A 16,148-nucleotide genomic window follows, 5' to 3' on the forward strand; every position below is an offset into this window, starting at 1 on the left:
TAAAATACTGTATATTTTAAACCCAATTTAAAAACTACAAATATTTCCCCTTTAACTCATTTACAACCATTGACGGCTGAAGACATCAAAGATTCTTTTTTTTTTTTTTTTTTTACTCGGCTGGTAGTGAGTTAAAATAAAAATTTCAAAACGCGTCCGCTTGATGACTGCCTTGCGCATGGGAAGGAAGGGAAGAAAAAGTTGATTGGATGCAAAAATCTGACCGATACTCCAATGTGATTACATCGGAGGGGAAAAATATATGAAAAATCTAAATCTAATCCTCCTTCTCGGACATACCTCGTTTGCAAAGAATCCAAAATCAGGAAGAGGCAAAAACTAACTAAAAAAAATCAGGCCACTCTCTATTCATCTTGCAAAGACCTCTCAAGGACCACACAGACTGCACATGAGACTGGGCTGCATCTTCTTTTACACTTTGGTGGTTGCTGTTTGTATTCGTCAGCGGCAAAATTTAAGAGTTTTCTTTGGTGCGTTGCTCTTAACGGCGCTGAGTCATAAGGCTTCTCTGTTCGCCGCTCTTTGAACGCACACTTAATGAAACGCATGTGTGTGTGTGTGTGTAAGGTACAACATGGCAGTGTGGCAGCACTGCTCTGGTGGTCCAGGAGGTCTTGTGTGTGCGCGAGTGCATGTGTGTGTGTTTGTTAGGGTGGTGCTGCAAGAGGTGGTCTATTTCTGATCCTCACTTTTTTTTATTTTTTTATACTGCAAGCCTTCTCCATACCCGAATTGCATCAAACATTCAAACATACCTTCCAATTGCACTTTAAATTGGAGCATTGGCACGGGAAGCTGCTAGCATCCCATCACACGGACTGCACACCAGCGAAATGGTTGCCGGGTGACATTGAAGTCTTCCCGCACTTTGGGCGCCCCGGAGAAGAAAACGAATAGTTGGGTCTTTTATTTGTTCTCAAGTTACCGTACAGCTTTACCGTTTTTCTTACGATAAGAAAAGTGGCCATTGTTTGCTGCATGTTTCTCAGGGCTGCTTCACAAAAGACTCAAGTTTCTCCATTCCGCGGTCGGCCCAGTCAGCTGTGTAATTAAGAATTTTTTTGGGGGGGGGGTTCAATCCGTCAGGCAGGCAGCGCGAAATGATCAACTCAAAAATGCATTTTTTTTTTTTTTTTTTTGCTCAAATAAAAGAAAAAGTCTGCAAACTTGTTGCCCATAAACCAGCGCTTTTCGTGATTCACCTCGGCCGCCTCGCCTTGGTGACTAAACGCCGAGCGTTTTCCCGTGATGACTGTTCACCTTGCTATGTGCACTTCACAGTAGAGCCATCCATGTCTCACGCTCGTTATTCCAGACAACTGCGCTAATCTCGGGAGTCTGTCTACAAAATTAAGTCTTTATTCAGGTGCAGCCAAGTCGGCAAATAAAGACCCTCCCCTTTTTTTTCCTTTTTTTTTTTAAACCTCACAAAATAGAGTCATGAGCATTATAATTTGATGTGTAGGGATCACAGCCTGCAGGACAACCAGGTTGTTTGTCCTAATTGCAACATTAACTCATTCACAACCAGCTGAGTGGGAAAAAAAAAAAAGGGGATTTTGGACGTCTTTAGCCGTCAATGGCAGTAAATGAGTTAATTGCCAGAAAAGTAGTAATTGACCTCTGCAATGAACCCGTTGCCTGTGATGTATGCAGACTACGTTTGCACGTTATGGTTGCCCAATTTCAGGCCACCATGGACAGAATTTGATGGTCTTAAGACAACACGAATGAGTCAGGCCGTGATTGCCGTGGGTGCCTCGCGAGATCTTTCTAATGTCAAAACATTTGCCGCGGCTATCACTGTGTGGAAACCGACTCGGGCCGACTAAACCCGATGTCAAATAACATGGCTGGAAGACAAACCGCCATCCGTTCTCACACTCGCACCTCGGGGCAATTTAGAATCTCCAATCAACCTGCCATGCAAGTTTTTTGGGAATGTGGGAGGCAACCGGAGTACCCGGAGGGAACCCACGCCGGCACAGGGGAGAACATGCAAACTCCACACAGGAAGGCCCCAGCCGGAATCGAACCCACGACCTCTGAACTGTGAGGCCAAGCCTTGTGTCGTAATCGGAAAAGTCGAAGTCGAAGTTGGCGTCGTCCTCTCACTGATTGCGTTGTTGAATCAGCACAGAGGAGGCATGGTACCTTTTTTTAAATCCGCTTCCCCTACTTCACACTTCATCCCTACTCCGAAACTATGCGCACTATGTCTCGGCAAATACCGGCGAAGCGGTGAATCTCTCGTCTTGGCAGCTCTCCTCTCTTTCGCTTTGTCATATCCAGAAATGTTTTTTTTCCCACGTGCATTTCTCGAGAAATGACCCGGCGTGGGAAGCCTTATTAGGAGTTTCCTGTTGCTCGATGCGGATGGTTTTGCCGTAAGCGGAATGTGTCTCAAGAAAAAATGCGTTGCCGAATGTGTTCAAGGAAGTCGTGTGTGAATTCTGGTGTTGGGAAAGCAAACTGCAGTTTAGAGGAAGTCTGCTTGCAGGGAGGGAAGGAACGGCGCAAGCGGAGCACACGCAGCTCCCACATGCCATGGACGACGTGTCCGGGCTTGTTCCCATCAAGTCTGTCAATGATTTGCAGGAAGCGGAATCACAAGTTCAACCTGTTGCAGGTTTTTTTTTTGTTTGTTTTTTTGCATTGGCCGCTTGCAAATTCAAATTAAATATGCTGCAGTGCACTTGCAACCACACTAATAAATATTAATTCGTTACGAGGTCAAATAATTCTATGGGATGTATTTATAGCGCGCATGTGTCCGCAATGAAGTTGCCTGCGAGTTGATGTGGCGCCGAGCCAAATAAATAATGCCGCTTCTGGGAACAATGAAGCAAGAGGAAGTGTGGAAGGTGAAATGACGTTCATTAACCCGGCAGTGTTGTTTCTTTCCACGGTCCGCTCGGCGATTTACAGCGTTCAGCTGCAGCATGTGACATATGCAGGACGGGTTTTCTTTTTTTAAAGAAATCTTGAGTTTATGCCATCAGTCGGGTGATACCAGAAATATAAATATTTGGCTCCGATCAATTGTAGTTAGTTGCTTAGTATGGTTAGTTGTAATGGTAATAATATTTTTTAAATGTTTAAGAAAAATATATATATATATATTTGGGTTAAAAATATATTTAAAAAAATATGTATATCATTTTTCATCTTATGTGCTCTGCTTACACGAACAACATTTTTTTTGGGGGGGGGGGCGGACTTTCTTTCAAGAAGCAACTCACAAGTTTCATTTAGATAACACGAGCAGAATAATTTTCAGGGCACCATACTTTTTGGACGAGGAGCACACTGCCCCCAAATTTCAAATTTTAGGGAAAAAAAAAAAAAGTTGAAATAAAATAAATAAGCACTCAACTCATTTTCACTTGCGAGCCAGACCCGCTTCGTTCTCAGTCCCGGGTCGGCGACTTTCCTATGTACACATAATTGCCAAATTGACCCCAACGTAAAGCAAAATTTCTCTGAACATTATTTATTTAATGTGTGGGCATTACAATAGATAGGGATTTTGTAAAAAAATAAATAAATGCATAAATAATATAATAAAAAAATATTTTAAAAAATCTATCATATTAATATATAAAAATATATAATAAATTGAATAATAATAATCCAAAAATTATTTTATAAGCAGCAAAGATTCCTGTTGTCGAATAGTAGAAAAAATTCCATTTCCGTGACATTTTGATGTTTATCGCAATGTAAAATAAGCGCTTCATCTCGATCACGGTTTGGAAACGTACTAAAAAGTGTGTCCCTGCTGTTGTCTCTCTCTCTCTCGCAGTGTTGATTGCCCACGATGTCTTCAAAGGCTCACAGTTCGAATAACATCGCCCATGCCAGGCGGACTGTGCAGCAGCTGAGGATAGAGGCCAACATCGAGAGGATAAAGGTAAACAAAAAAAACAAAACATTTCATGTATGAGAAGTCAAATAATAAGACAGATGGATCATTAAAAAACAAAAATGTCCGAGAGGCGCCAGTGTTTGAATTTTCTACTTTTCTATGACCGCAGGTATCCAAGGCCTCCGCGGACCTTATGACTTACTGCAACGATCACTCCAAAACCGATCCTCTCCTCATGGGCATCCCTGCCTCAGACAATCCCTTTAAGGACAAAAAACCCTGCACTATATTGTAGGGGGGGGACCCGTCGTGCCTTTATGGGAGTCGTCTGTTTTGTTTTTTTTGGCTTATTAATGTTGCTGTGTTCTGTATGTCGGGAGGAGTGAGGGGTGAATCGTGATCGTATTATTACCACGAGCTCGTCTTTTTTTTGTTTTTGTGCTAACAAATTACTGACGCAACCCTGTTTTTTGTTGAGTTTTACTTCTCCAAAACGACGTTTTTTTTTTTTTTTTTTGTTCTGTGGCTCCCACGCTCAAGTCTTTACTCGTTGTGCCACTCTTCGGTCTGCTGCGATGACCACTAGCAAGCCTTTGGCCGCATGAATTAACATAACAGGCGTCACTGGTGGTCCTCAGTTTAGCGATTTGTCGTCATGGACAGTGACTGTTAGCGTCTCACAGCAGGTTCATGCTGGCCCTTTTTATTTTTATTTGTTGTTCAATTTCACGTTCACAATTTTGGCCGGCAACCTTTAATATCCGGTTCAGATGGCTGAAGATTCAGGGTTTTTCAGAGCTTGTTACCGAGGCGTCCGTGACAATCCACATTCCATGTCATCGATATTGAGGTGATTCTCGCCTTGAAAGGCACACTCAGACGAGTTACCTTTTTGTTTTTTTTCCAAGTGTGTTTGGTACTCAAACAGCATCTTTGCAACGGAGATTGAATCCAGTGAACCCAGGGGATACTTTCCAGACCCACTCGCAATATAGAGCGACCAAACTCGAATAAACATTTAAATTTAAACTTGTACTGTTCTGCTGACACTTTCAGTTGCAGAGTTCCTGTCCCATAAAACAAAGAGAATTTAAAAGATTATATGTATATATATTAGAGTTCCTTTAACATATGTCCTCATTTCAGGTACATTTAACGCAAAACGCTATCAATACATATATAACAAAATTAGCATAAACGTTACGATAATTATAAATCGCCAATCAACTGCTACAGTAACACAATCAGCATACAAAATACATTACTCGCATGCATGTTGTGGCTCGTTGTGGTACTGCAGTGAAGGTGCAAAATGCTCAATTCGCATTTGCCTGCGTGCTGTGAAAAAATTAGCACCAAATTACGGCAAAACTCGGACGATTTTTCGCCGCTATTTCTCTATTGCGATTTACAAAGTACACTCGAATGTACTGCATGTTATAAGGGACCAAAAAAGAAGTTACTGTATTCATCTCATTTTTATTCTGCCAAATATGGAAATCAACATAAAAAAAATCGATATTGGTTGTCCCTAGCAAAAAAAAAACTAAAAAAAATAAATAAATTGTTAAAAATACGCAGTGGGTGTTCCTGTACAATCGTAATCTGTAACATTCAGAACATAAATGTCTCTGGATTTTTTTTCGCCTTTGTCAGCTGCCATCCTTGGAATACTGTCTAAGTGCAACATTAAATTAAAATTAGTTTGGACCAAACCTGTAACGCAGCCTTTGAGACCACCTACGGATTCCAAGAGTGGCTCAGCTCAGCTCTGCTCTCTACAATATGTAATTGTAAAATGTTAATCCAGTTTGATTTTCCCGAGTTGCAGTGTCTCCAGTGTCGGTGCTATGGTGACAGCCGTGTCGTTAGTGTAAACAAAGTCACCTGCCTATGAATTTAACAAAGTGTTCTTTCAACATCATAATTCAAGATTCTAAATGTGTTGCTACTGATAATTCTTTGCAACGCCTTGTCCTGTATTTGTTGCATGAATTAAGCGGTTTTTTCCTCCCTAAAATTGCTTAATTGAAATACATGTTTAAAAGAAAAATTGTCAAAAAATTGTTCAATTGATTGAGTGTAAATAACAATAAAACAAAAAGAAGCTTTTCTGCATGCATATTTAATTTATTACATACAGTGGTGCCTTGCGATACAAGTGCCTTGACTTACAAGTTTGTATTTGCCTTGACTTGGAAGTTTTATCGTCTTGACATAAGAGCAGAAATTTGAGATAAAAGTACGCTTCTATCCCTCGCAAGTCGGCGGAAGCAAATTTCATCACATTAAGCAGCCGCCAAGTCGCAGTTTTCCTTGCAGAGGAAGGACGATATCTGTTGGTGGCGCTAATGTGCCATGAAACGGTTTTGCCATAGACAGCACATAAGAACCAGTGAATGAACGTGTTTTGTGCTCTCCATATCCGTATTCGCAGGTTATGTGAATACTGCAAAGTGCAATTTTTCTCATGAATACAAGCGTGGTCACAGAACGAATTCAACTCCAATCTCAAGGCACCACTGTAATTGGGTAATTGCAGTCATCGATTAATCGACAACTAATCGATTATCAAATTCATTGATTATTTTTTTTAAATCAACTTTTTCATTTAAAATTGTCCAAATGCTCAAAATTTCAACTTGTCAATCGTAAATATATCTTTCTATAGTCCAGCACGGACGTGGACCGATTGTCTTTGTGTTGAATCAAAATAAAACATTTAGTTTCACAAAACAAAAAATATTTTTGCCTTTTTTCTGATGTTTTGAACCAAACCAGTAAATGAATTATCACAAATTTTTTGGGGTCAAATTGAAATATGTTTGGGAATAATGGGATGGAAATTCAAACTTTTTTTATCCAATTAATCGATAAATTATTCCTTTATTGAAATAATAATTAGTTACAGTCCTGGTAATTACAATTAAAACAATATGAAAAATAACAATGGAGTGACTGTATTATAAAAAGAATAATTTTACTTTTTTTTTTTTTACATAATATATATATTTTTTTACTTTTTATTTTAATTTTGGATCTAATTTACAAATGACTTGGCCCTTAAATTCGGCCCTCCCCGTAATGTAGACTTTGGCATCCCAGTTAAAATGACAAACATGCCCATCTTACCAGTTTCTTGTGGTTTATTGATCCAAAAGGAAAAAAAAGATGGACTAAACTTGTGTCAAGTTTTTCCGGCTTTTCTCATGCTTGTGATTGTATTCTGAAAAACACTTACTGGGAGAACTATTGTTTGTATTTGCAGGATGAAAGTCATTTTTTGATAAAACTGCAACTGCACTGTGCCATCTTTGTGTCGGCGTGCGTTGCAAAGCCTCTCTCATATTTTGTTGGACTTCCCTGGTGCTTCTCTTTTCCACGGTTATTGTTGTCTAACTGATTTTCTTTTTTTTTTTTAACAATTAATTCCCCTTATTTGCAATAATTCCCATAAACCTCTTCAGAAATGTTTAGCTTGCCGCTGCCATGTGATCATTTCTGTCCATGAAGCAACTTTACTGTTAAACTGTTCCATTTGATAGCGCAACTATCAAAATCCGCATTTCGAGGAACGTGTTTATTATTAATATAAGCGGCCTTTGTATGAAGATGAACGAAGTGAAGCGTTCCTATTATCGTTCCAATATCTCAATAAAGATGTGTTGTGTCAGAGGATTGGTGTTTTGAAATGCAGTCTGTTCATGCGTGCTTCATTTTCTTCACTATCTCATATTCCAGGTGAAATCAACAGTGGGTATGTTAAGAAAAAAAAAGTCTACACACCCTTGTTCTATTTATCAGGAATTTTATGTGAAAAAGAAGGAAACCAAGAAAAACTGTTTCTACTGTATCAAAATTCCCCAATCACGTTTTTTTTTTTGGGGGGGTCTTGACAAAACCAAAATTGAACTTTTGGGGTTTTTTGACTCCTCCGTGACGCATGGTGGTTGGCACTTTTTCTTCAGCTGGAACTGGGAGGGAATTGTGAACAGTTCCAAATAGTCAATACTCGCTGGCTTCTGCTACAAAGGAAAAAAAAAATGTTAGGAAAAGCCTACTAGAACATGTGAGCTTTTTTGGGAGTTACCCTAACACGAAAAATTTTGGGGCGGGGGGGATGTATTACACGCAGACACAAAATACTCCATATTCCAAACTTTATATAAATAGTATATCTAACTGGGGGTTGGAAAATCTTTGGGCCTCCCTCACCACTGCTGTTAAAAACCACACTGCAGACATTTAAATGTGCTTTTAGATCTCGTGTTACTTTTTCAGGAAAAGGCCTGCTTTGTTTCCAATCTCTGTTGGTGGCCTCTCGGGTGTTTCTGATTTTCTTCTGTCCAGTTGGAGGACCTGATTTTCTTCTATTCACTTGTACGTAATGGGAAGATGGCAGAAATAGCACTCACTGTTACCTGAAATAGAATCACAGCATTTGTTATGTCGTCAGATATTTTACCACGAGCACGGTATTGTGCATTGGTTTCAAAATCTACAAATGTGTCTGCAAATTTAAAGGAATTTTTTTTTTTTTTTTTTAAAGTGTTGACAAACAACTTCATTAAATGGGAGGGTGAACTCAATTTGGAATAGTTAATAAAAATCATAATGATGTAATATGTGTACACTGTTAAAAGAAAAAGAAGAAGAAAAAAATGCTTTTTTGCCTAAAACAACAATTTAAATTGGAGGGGAATAAATCTTAATTATTGAGATTTATTGCAACAATTTTAATGCAACGAAACAAACTTGTAAAGAATCCTGCCAAACTTAAAATGTCATTTTTTTTTACAGTCTACTACTATTATAACAACTAATTAATAATAATAATTTGTGATTTAATAACCCCAATGAGAATAAACGGTACAAAAACTGCTTGCATAATTATCATTATTATATTAATAATTATTGTCCTAGAATTCCGAAGGCATTTATGGGTAAACCTACCTATGCTTGTTTGATATCTTTAATTGATGTTAGTATTTATAAGAGAAGGACGGGCGGGGCGGTTCCCCCGAAGCAACCCCCGGCTTTGACAAATCCAAAGTGAGCATTATTAGATTTGCTATCCGTGCAACACTTTGGTTCCGAGTTTTCACCTTAGATCTTCCGCATTACGCAAGTGTCCCTTATAAAGTGTCAAGCTGCATGCCTTGCAACGTGCACCCTGCACAGCACGCATGCGCAATAATGTGCCACAGTCTGACAATCCAGCGTGGCAGTTACAGCGTCACTGTGTTGGAATGTGCTGATGAGGGGGGGGGGGGGTTGTTGTGTGCGGAGGGTGTGTTCTGAGTTAGTGGACTGCAGTGGCACCTTACTTCCTTTTGGTGGTCGCAGCCACTTATGGAAATGTACAAAACAGACGTGATTCAGTGGGGCTGCCTTTTCCTTCGCAAGAACCGCAGTCAAAGTTGTTTCAAAAGTGGAAACATTTCATCAGATATGTGCAACCAACATGTCATTAGACAATATCAAGTGCTCGTTTTTTTTTTTTTTTTTGTGTATTGAATGTGCATCAACGGTGATATTGTTATGATCATTCATTAGTTTGGAATTTTCCACCGTGAGCTTCCTCATACAGTGAAACTAAAAGCTCCAAAGTTGTTTTAGTTGCATTATATTTAAATCTTCCCTTAAATGGAATTTGACTTGCAGTTCCCATTCAGTGCTGAGTGATGATAAGGTTCGTCATTAGCGTCGTGCGGGACAGATTAGGAACACGGAGTGACATTGACGAGACGTTTTTGGGCGGGTGTGCCATTCTTTCACATTTTGGTGCACTTCTTCTTTTGAACGAAACAACCCTTTTGTTGCTTTACAGTGAAAAACACTTATGGCCATTTTTTTATTTATTTATTTAATTTTTTATTTTTATTTTAATTTAATGGGATTTCCTGCGTTACAGGCATTCTCACTAAACATGAACATTTTGAAAAGTGACAAAAATTGGACAAAGTTGACTGCGACGCTTTGCAAAGTCATATCCTAAGCTAACGTTTGCTTTTAACTTTCAAACCTGAAGAATGTGCTGATTTTTGCATGTTGTCAGGCTTATGCAACATATTCCCAGTTCACAGTTACTATGCATGGTCATTCAAAGTGCACGCTTATCCCGTACTGTGGAATTCTGCTCTGTTTTAGAATCTTCCCGATAAAAAAGCTGCACATGAACTCTGACCTATAAACTTTCTAGGACTCACTTTCGCCGGAAGGCTCAAGAGGAATGATCTGCGCTACGCTACCCCACCCCGATTGGAAATGAGCCTTTATCCAAGGTGTCACACTGTTGAGTCACAAGCCACGCAACCTTTCACACAGTGCCAACTGGACTCAAAGGGGCCCACGAGCATTGGGGGCGGGGTTATACTTGGAATCCGCTACTGACTATTTGCTGTTTTGGGTTATTTTTAAATCACCACTCGAGAGTTTGTTTAAACTTTAGCGCCCACCCCCCGGCCCCCAATTGCCCCTATTATGCACCGTGTTGACTTAGCACAGTGTTGAATGTGTTCTCACATGATATGAAAAGTCTGCACACCCCTTTTCAAATGTTTTTGTGATGTGGAAAAAAAAGAGACAAAGATACTCATTTTAAAATGTTGTCCAATTTTATTACGTCCTAGAACCCGGACAACTCAATTAAAAAAAAAATTATGATAGATGAAGTACTAATAAGCAACTGAGCTAATTTGATTGCGTAAGTGTGCACACCCTCATAAAGTGGGATGTGGCTGTGTTGTGAATCAATCAACCAACATCATTCAAACAAATATGTGAAATTGAAGTCACCACACCCCTTAGTTTTAAGTGCTTCAAATAATGTTCAGATGGTCTAGTGGGCTTTTCCTTTTCAAATTAGGAATTTAGATACTTTTCGGGTTATTTTGCGTTTGTTTGAGCGGAGCACGTTTCCTGGGCTAAAAATGCATTTAAAGCAATTAAAACTCTAATTGACGCCTAGTGCGTTGAGCATAATTTTGACTTCCTGAAATCTAAAAAGAACATCAATTTCAATGTCCAGGCACTCTTTCAGAAGTTTTGTAACAAATAAATAAATAAATAAATTAAAATTAATTAAAAAATTAATTTCTGTTCTGTCTGCTCAGAACTGAAATTCCAAGTCAACATCTGTAATAAATAAAGAAAATGGAATGTTCACCGCAGGGTTAATGGTCAAATGTTTTTTTTTTTTGTGACACACCTGCCAGTCTTACGTAGTAATCTTCGTTCTAACCTTCATCACGCAGTCCCCACACGTCATCAGAGGTGTGGGCGGATATATCATTTAGTGTTTGTTGACGTTCACACTACTTATTACTCTGTCTGTACATTGGTTGACAGAATGTAGACGAGCCTGCACATCCATTTTCTGTGCCGCTCGTCCTCACAGGTGAGCTCACTGCGGGCGACAGGCGGGGGACAAGTAGACGAAGCTAACGTTATGTGTTAGCATTAAGCTAGCTGACTCAAAGGCGAATTCACGTGGTTGAATTTGAATGATGACACATTGAACAATCTAGCAAGTGAGCACATATGATCCGGCCCATTATTGTTTTCTAGCCTTGAACCAACGTGTTGTTTTGCAACTTGAAGTATATCACGTGACACCTCAGGGCGGCATTGCGCAAGCGCAAACCCGCGTCGCTTCTCGTGACGGTGACTCATCACGTTGTGAAGGGTATTGCCCGCCTTGCTTTGTGACATCAGCTGCTTAGTCGGAGTTGGAAAAGCAACAGAGGAGAGCCAAGAGTCGTTTGGAACGCGCGCTGCTCCTTACACAAGTCCAGATTCGTGTGATGTGATTCTTCTAGTCAGGCTTCAACAACATAATGATGTAAGATGGCGTAAACAGGATAGAAGTGCTGACCTACATTCAAAACCGAATGGTGTGTGTTTCGATGTTCCATGAAACCATTAAATTATTATTAATAGTTTTTATTAATTAGTCATTTATTATTAATAATTGCCTACACAGTTGGCCCATGTAACTTAAATCTGAGTGCTCCTGACATGTTAGTGATTATTAACATTTCAGGAAGAACGTAAAATGTGCTTTTCTATCCGTCTGCATCTGTTCTTAAAACATTTGTGTGTGAGTTTGGCATGAGTAGTAGCGCTCCATTGTGGTTTTGCAGGCAGGATTTTTTTTTGGTGTTACCCTTTGTTGCTCTGAGTCTCACTCTGCATCAATGTGGTATGGTGTTCCACAGGGTTCAATTTTAGGGCCCCGGCTGTTTTCATTTTATTTCTTCCATCTTAAGAAAGCGAGGTATTTCCTTTCACTGCAATATTCATTTTAAAATGATTTCTTATTAAAGTTTTAAATGGTCTCACTTCACCCTCTCTGAGCTCCTCCGCCCCTTAATGTCATGTTAAAACATATTTTTATACTTCCCAGTGATCATTTAAACCGGCAGCCCGACATGATTCTACATGTTGAATCAGCCGAACACTCTGACGTCACGTTGCATCAAGATAAACTAGGCCCCTCGCTGCCGGGTTGCTGTTGGCTCATGTGAAAATGTCTAAGTAGCACGAGCTCCGGCGAAGGAAGCCAGCTCACAAGAAGGCCAAGTGAACCCTCGCAACAAATCAAGAGCGAATTGGGAGAGTGGCTTTGGGTGAATGAGCACGGTGGTGCTGAGCCACGCAGAAGCCGAGCAGAGAGCGCGCCGAGGATTATTGTTCTCTTTAGCTCAGAGATGGCAGCGAGGCCACAGAGGCCAACGTGACCCCCGTGATCGGCACGTGACGCTCCTTTTACAACCGCATGCTAAAGGTCACAACGCTCGTTTTCCGCAAATGAAAGGAGGAACACAGTTGTGGCTCAGAACAAATACTTTTTTTTTTTTATTGACATCAATACGCGTGTCCAGTCAGATTCTGCAAAAGTAAAAAAAAGAAAACATAAATATACTTAAATATATTTGAAAATAACTTAAAATTGTAACACGACAATTGTACTTGGCATAAGAATTATTAAATACACACTTCACTGGATGTATAATAGCCCTTTCCCTTTTTTAAATTATAGCAACAATATTAACAGTTGAATGAAATATGAAATCAAAATAAACAAAAAGCTCCAGTGCTTTAAGTGCTTTGTTTGAACAGAGATGCCGAGGCCTCGGCTCAGAGTTCCGGCTGACGCTCCACCTTTCCTGAAACGCGTCACACAGGCTCCCGTGAAGCAACAGCGGCCGCCGCGCATGATGTAATCCTTCCGCCTGCGCCACGTCCGGCGTCTGACGCCAACAAACGCAAACCGACCGGCTCCATTAACGTCATCCGTGACGACGCGAGGGCCGATTGCCACGACGGACAGACACAACTCCAAAACAAGTGGAAATTCCCATCCCACTTTTTTTTGCTTTTTTTTTTTTTGTAAATTCATTCCAACTACACAACAGGATCTGTCTCTTGTTTTTTTTTTTTTTGGTGTTTTTTTTTTTTAGCTTTTGTTTTGATCCAACCCGAGTAGTGCTTCGGAACTTGATCGGCAGCTGGTAATGCATCCACTGCGGTGCAGATTTGGAACGTCCTTTCAAGTGTTTTTCTTTTCTTTTCATCGCTCGGGCAGGTTGATGATGGGCACCCACTGGTCCATGCAGCGGCTTTCCCTGCAGAAGAGGTTGACTTTGCTCAATGCGGGGTCCTTCCACGACGACGACTCGGGGCTCTGGAAAAGAAAGGAGAAGTTGAGTCATATACGCTGCACCTAAACGGACAAGTGGCCTCTGTGTGTGTGTGTGTGTGTGTGTGTGTATGAGGTATTCCCTTCTACAGACATTCCTCACAAGTCACAGGCGGGAGGAGTCATGTATATGTTTACCAAAATGCACACGAGACTTAGTTTCAGTCACGTGAAGCAGCCTTCATGTATGTTGCCAGTAAAAAAAAAAGTCTGCATTTCTCGTTCATCTGCATGAGAAAGGGTGGGCACACTTAAGTCGAAATAGTCACGTCCCGATCTCGCTTTTTTTTTTTTTTGCACCCGAGTCGAGTAGCTTGATACATCAGATTTAGAAAAAAAAAAAAAACTTTTGTTTGCTCCATGATGTGTCGGCCAAAAATTGGTATAAATGATGCTCACTGGTTTTCAAAGTAAAAGTAAATCCTTCCTTTGTTTCAACTCAAAGATCTGATCTGATCTCAAAGGTCTGCCATCATGAAGGATTGCAGAAATCTGGAATATTTTTTTGTTGAAAGGCGGAAATTCTGAGGATTGGGACAATTTCTAGGTAACAGACTTCACTCAACTATGAATTGATTATCAAAATAGTATAATGGATTATGTGTCGATTAATCGAGTAATTGTTACATCACAAATATATGTATATCATATAGCGTGTGTGTGTGTGTGTCAAACAGTACATACTCTGAAATGTACTTAATAGCAAAAAATAAAAATACTTTATTTTAACACTGCCAATACCGATTTTGATGCAATAAACACAAATCGCTCTGGACACAAAGTATTTTTTTTCCTAACTTGAATAGTGTTTAAAACTGATTTAACCAATTGTTCTAATGTGTGTTTTTTTGACAGAAACTCTATCAACGCCAACTCTTCGTTTTGGCTGTGGAATATCTTGCACATCCGAATCAGCTTTCATCCATGTAAGTCTCCACTCCCAATTTAAATCTTTTTAGGGGAGGTTAAAAAGAGTAACAAAGGTTTTTTTCTGCCAAAGTACGGCGGCTTCCCTTCAAACTAACAACACGGCCTCATTTGGCCTTGGGGAGGCTCCACAAAATTTTCCTTTTGACAACTGAATGGAAATTAGCGAGGGTTCTCCAGCCCAAATGACTGTTGTACTTTTGAATCCCAGAAGCATGATCCCATTCGTGGTTGGGACGTTCGTCAGTTTGCGCACCAACATTCAGACTTGAGTTTTCCTATCTAACCGATGTGCGTGCACTGATGCAGCCTGCACAAATGTGAGGCGAAACGCATTCTAAAAAAAAATGAATAAATAAAAAATACACAACCATCCAGTTGCGCTTGATTTAATACCATGAGACTGAAATAACCTGTATGAATGTGAATATTGTGAGGTAGCGAGCAGAAATGTCTGCTTACAAATGTCGTCTGAAAAATTCAAGTGAAAAAGAGAGTACTTACAGTAACAAGCACACAGTGCAGGTCCATGGGCTCGCCCCCACTTTGCTTTCCTCCTCCTCCTCCCGCCGCCAGAATTTGAGCCAGGCGCCGGGTGTTGTTCACTCTCAGGATGTTGATGTCATTCTCGCAGCAGAAAGCCTGGATGAGCGTGAAGTGGATCTGCAGGGCCACGTCTTTCACATCTTCGTCATCGGCCGCCAAGATGCACAAGACCACATTGTCGGGGTCCCTGGGGAGGAAAAAGATGACAATAGAGTATTGTGGGCGACAAAAGCTCCTGTGCATACAATAGTACGATTAGTAAAATGCATGAATTGTGTAACAGGATTGTACTTACACATTGAGGGACTTTGCTGCCTCGTAGACGCCCACAGTTATGCAGCCGTGTGGTAAGGCTCTGGTCAGGACTTCTTCTAACGCTTTCGCCACTGAATCCATTCTGCAACACCGTGCCGGAAAAAAAAAGTTCACTCATTACCAAAAAGGCACATGAAAGTAGCACTTTCCGGCCGATGCTAAACGGACTCTTTTAAAAATCATCTTTGTTTGTCTTTGAACGTCTTTTGGCCAACGACTGCAAACGCAACAGGCAGATGTTCGCACTTTTTGAACGTGGACATGCACAGAGCCGATTGCTCACTTTCAAGCCGTTTGCAGCGTCGTTTGAGGTAATAAAGTACACCAGATCTTACGGAACACTTTGATATCTTGTAGTTGTTGTCGCTGCTTAATTTACATATTCGTCGCGTCTACACGCGCACACGCCGGCCGGCCGGCGACGATCCATGCACGCACCACGGGACAAAAAAAAAAAAAATCATCAAGGAAACTGATGCAAATCCATACCTTTCTTGAGAGTTATCCCCACTTATTTCCTCAAATGTCATGTTGTACATACAATCCCAAATCCAATTTCAAGCGAACTTCTGGTTGCTTCTCTTTCTCTTTTCAGAACACGTGTGTGGAGCGTCCTTTTGCTTCTCGTGCAAGTGAGGCGTTCAATCTAGCAGTTTCACATAAGAGCTTCGGAGGACAATGGCAAACATTTGCAGGACATTTGCATAGCACTCATGATTGGCTCTATGCTAATTTTTCGGACAACGCTCCAGTGACATTGCACGGAAG

The 16,148-nt window shown here is 40.5% G+C and overlaps 2 protein-coding genes across 4 annotated transcripts in view; one reads left to right on the forward strand and one right to left on the reverse strand.

The window, feature by feature from the left end:
* LOC148326180 (guanine nucleotide-binding protein G(I)/G(S)/G(O) subunit gamma-12-like) overlaps positions 1–7,565 on the forward strand; it is a 29,374-nt gene extending 21,809 nt beyond the window's left edge. For 2 of the 3 annotated variants that reach the window (XM_088311526.1, XM_088311528.1), the window contains 2 exons: positions 3,827–3,934; positions 4,059–7,565. In XM_088311526.1, coding sequence (XP_088167652.1) covers positions 3,842–3,934; positions 4,059–4,184 — 219 coding nt within the window. In that variant the 5' untranslated portion in view covers positions 3,827–3,841 and the 3' untranslated portion in view covers positions 4,185–7,565. Of the gene's footprint in view, positions 1–2,151; positions 2,172–3,826; positions 3,935–4,058 lie in introns of those variants that run through there. The other variant, XM_088311527.1, reaches the window with a different exon arrangement.
* A 5,763-nt stretch (positions 7,566–13,328) lies between these two features.
* LOC148326181 (growth arrest and DNA damage-inducible protein GADD45 alpha-like) lies at positions 13,329–16,058 on the reverse strand. The gene is made up of 4 exons (XM_088311634.1): positions 15,870–16,058; positions 15,361–15,462; positions 15,024–15,252; positions 13,329–13,577 (listed from the first exon to the last, which is right to left on the reverse strand). Exons 1-4 carry the CDS (start codon positions 15,917–15,919, stop codon positions 13,464–13,466), a joined length of 495 nt encoding a protein of 164 aa, XP_088167760.1. The 5' UTR covers positions 15,920–16,058; the 3' UTR covers positions 13,329–13,463.
* Positions 16,059–16,148: the final 90 nt, after the last annotated feature.

Source organism: Idiotropiscis lumnitzeri, chromosome 12, assembly GCF_059441095.1.
Source record: "Idiotropiscis lumnitzeri isolate Australia: NSW breed Sydney's pygmy pipehorse chromosome 12, RoL_Ilum_1.0, whole genome shotgun sequence".
In the NCBI taxonomy this organism is placed as follows: Eukaryota; Metazoa; Chordata; class Actinopteri; order Syngnathiformes; family Syngnathidae; genus Idiotropiscis; species Idiotropiscis lumnitzeri.

Bases quoted from the DNA above. Each gene is read 5' to 3' on its own strand.
- LOC148326181 (XM_088311634.1), bottom strand. From the start codon at position 15,919: ATGTACAACATGACATTTGAGGAAATAAGTGGGGATAACTCTCAAGAA. The intron at 15,253-15,360 runs GTAAGTACAATC...TTTCCTCCCCAG, and splicing joins GCAGCAAAGTCCCTCAATGT to GGACCCCGACAATGTGGTCT. The intron at 13,578-15,023 runs GTAAGTACTCTC...TTTCTTTTCCAG, and splicing joins TGCACTGTGTGCTTGTTACT to AGCCCCGAGTCGTCGTCGTG.